We start from the raw sequence: 3,164 nt of genomic DNA, 5'->3' as shown, positions 1-3,164 counted from the left end.
TTTTTCTATTTATTAGGCGAAATCTTTGTCTTGTAGCTATTGCTATGATCACTAAATAATAATCAAAATTATAAAAATAAAATCTTATGCAATAAATAAATTATTAGCACCTACACTTACTTTTCCCATCTACCATCACCACTTTTACAGCATCCACCCCAAGTTAGGACTCAATTGTATCCCGCATTGAAGTACACCGTCTGTTTCTCCTCCTGTTCCTGCGCGTGCTGCTTCGCCAGATACATCACCGCCGCAGCCAGTGCCGCGTGATTCACAAAACTGGTAAAAATCGTCGCAAACTTCAGCACCGGAAGCATCATGGGCAGCACTCCGGCCAGCAGCATCGACGGCAGCAACACAGCGGGCACTCCCAGCCGTAGCAAATGCTTCATCACCTTGCGGGTACCTTTGTACTTTTTGCGATCGCGATCTTTCCGATCATCATCATCCCGGGCGCGACCCTCCTGAGATTCGTTTTCGGACAGTTGTTTCTGGATGGAGAACTCCAGCGTGTCACTGTCGCTGGGCTTGATTTGCAGTTCGAATCCTGGCAGGAATTTGAAGTCCACTTGGCGTTCGTTGAAGAGCAACGCCAGGCCCTGGTTGATTCGTCGATCGACCTCTGTGGAGTTGAGCCGCAGTAAACGATCTTCGAATAATTTATTGTCCGGGCGTTGGTACGAGGGCAGTAAGATTTGCTGCACGTCGTAAGTCAAATTTCCAGTCGTTTCAAATTCATAGTGTCGCGATTCCATGTTCTGTAGAACGTAGAGCTTACTACAGTCCAGGATGGAAACTTTGGTCATACAATTGAGCACCCGCAAAGGCAGCGATCGTTCGTATGGCAACGCAGTGGGAGTTGGAGTCGGAGTCTCCTCATCCTGTGGCGGTGGCGGTGGCAGGGTAGTCGCATCCAGTTCATTCTCACTGATCGTCGTCGAAGCCAGCTGTTTCTTGAAGCTTTGATGATGATGATCGTGCCCTCGATCGCGCCCACCATGATAGTGGTGAAACAGATAACGACTGCTCGAACTAACACCTCCACTGCTCCTGCTGATTTTGCTGTGGAATGTTTTCCGGAGCTCGCTCCAAGAGGGTGCCACGAGAAGCAAAAGGGACAACGCCAATCGGGTGAGCTTCATGATCGCCGGTTCGAGCACTTTCGATTTCCGCCGAGGCGTCGTTAGCCCAGAAGTATTTTTTTTGCACAGCACCGCAGGGACTTGATGCAATTGACTAGTTCACTTTTCTTCGAGAAATGTACCAGAGTGGAAGCTCTTGCTTTCATCAGCGCTAATTTAAGACTGAATGGCTCAGCAGCCTGGTCGGTGGCTGCAAGCGGTGATTCCGGTCCCGTGCCGCAACCGCGGGGGGATGATCGCGGAATGGACAGTGATCTACGCTGCAATGCCACACTACTGCTCTGCCAATGCGCTGTGTTCGGTTGTATCTCCGAGGCTGGTTTAACGGGTTGGTTTGCAGTCGTTGTGGCAAGTGTTCTACTAAACGCGGGAAATGTGGGAAAGCGATCCACTTGCAGTTTTTCCTTCTAGTATGGTTATTTTATGTGGTTGGATATGTTTCAATTTTCCTTTGGGGTTTCTCTTTTTCTGCGGTCTTTGGTGATCGATAAAAAGGAAAGTTGCGATTGGATTAAGTGGATTAAATTGGCCAGTGATGATTTTTCCAGAGATAGCCATTCTGTCAATTACCAGAGTAAAATTGATTGATTAACGTGTTTTCTTGTGATAATAGCATAAAAATGAATATAATAATCCAGTTGATAACATTACTTTGGATCGGTAAAACTTATAGGAGACACGAAGACCAAGAAAACCAAGAAGATGAGAATACTCAGAAGACCCAGAAGACCCAGAATACCCAGAAGACCCAGAAGACCCAGAATACCCAGAAGACCCTGACGACCTAGAAGACCCAGAAGACCAAGAAGAGCAAGAAAACCAATAAGTCTATGAAGACCAAGAAGGCCTAGAAGACCTAGAGGACGAAAACGACCAAGAAAACTAAATAGACCCAGGAGATCCCGAAGACACAAAAGACCCAGAAGACCCAGAAGACCCAGAAGACCCAGAAGACCCAGAAGACCCAGAAGACCCAGAAGACCCAGAAGACCCAGAAGACCCAGAAGACCCAGAAGACCAAGAAGACCCAGAAGACCCAGAAGACCCAGAAGACCCAGAAGACCCAGGAGACCAAGAATATCCAGAAAACCCAGGTAAACCAGACGACCCAGAAGAACCTGAAGACCCAGAAGACCCAGAAGACCCAGAAGACCCAGAAGACCCAGAAGACCCAGAAGACCCAGAAGACCCAGAAGACCCAGAAGACCCAGAAGACCCAGAAGACCCAGAAGACCCAGAAGACCCAGAAGACCCAGAAGACCCAGAAGACCCAGAAGACCCAGAAGACCCAGAAGACCCAGAAGACCAAGAAGACCCAGAAGACCCAGAAGACCCAGAAGACCCAGAAGACCCAGAAGACCCAGAAGACTCAGAAGACCCAGAAGACCCAGAAGACCCAGAAGACCCAGAAGACCCAGAAGACCCAGAAGACCCAGAAGACCCAGAAGACCCAGAAGACCCAGAAGACCCAGAAGACCCAGAAGACTCAGAAGACCCAGAAGACCCAGAAGATCCAGAAGACCCAGAAGACCCAGAAGACCCAGAAGACTCAGAAGACCCAGAATACCCAGAAGACCCAGAAGACCCGGAACCCAACTAACAATCACTCATTTTACAAGCACCTTTAGGACGAATTGATTCAGCATGATGCTGAATAACATTTGGATAATTTTCAGGCACAACTTTTGTTCGGGTTTTGTTCACACAAATTTGGAGAAAATATAAAGCATAGTGTTGTGTACCAACTGAACTGTTTGTTGTTAAACCGTTTTACAACTATATAGTAAAGCTGCTATTCAGCTTTAGCAAAAATGATTAAAAACTAAAAAAATGCAAAATTTTTCAATTTCCACGAGATTTTATGATTGGAACTTATTGCGATTTTTTTTTCGACTTAGACTTTGATGCGATGAATTTCGTCGTACTCATATTTCGCTTTCGATTTCGCTGTCAATCTCAGTCGCAGGGTTTTTGCAACTCGCCCGATAATGTGACAGTTTTCGCCGGCCGTCTCAATGTTTA

General features: G+C 47.0%; 1 protein-coding gene across 1 annotated transcript; it reads right to left on the bottom strand.

The window, feature by feature from the left end:
• LOC115267387 (uncharacterized) lies at positions 1-1,495 on the bottom strand. Its single transcript, XM_029874372.2, has one exon. The coding sequence runs from the start codon at positions 1,140-1,142 to the stop codon at positions 171-173; it is 972 nt and encodes a 323-aa protein (XP_029730232.2). The 5' UTR covers positions 1,143-1,495; the 3' UTR covers positions 1-170.
• Between the last annotated feature and the right edge of the window lie 1,669 nt (positions 1,496-3,164).

This window comes from Aedes albopictus, chromosome 1 (genome assembly GCF_035046485.1).
Source record: "Aedes albopictus strain Foshan chromosome 1, AalbF5, whole genome shotgun sequence".
Lineage (NCBI taxonomy): Eukaryota > Metazoa > Arthropoda > Insecta > Diptera > Culicidae > Aedes > Aedes albopictus.
Note: the sequence above shows the minus strand (reverse complement) of the source record. Positions and strands in the feature narration are given on the sequence as shown.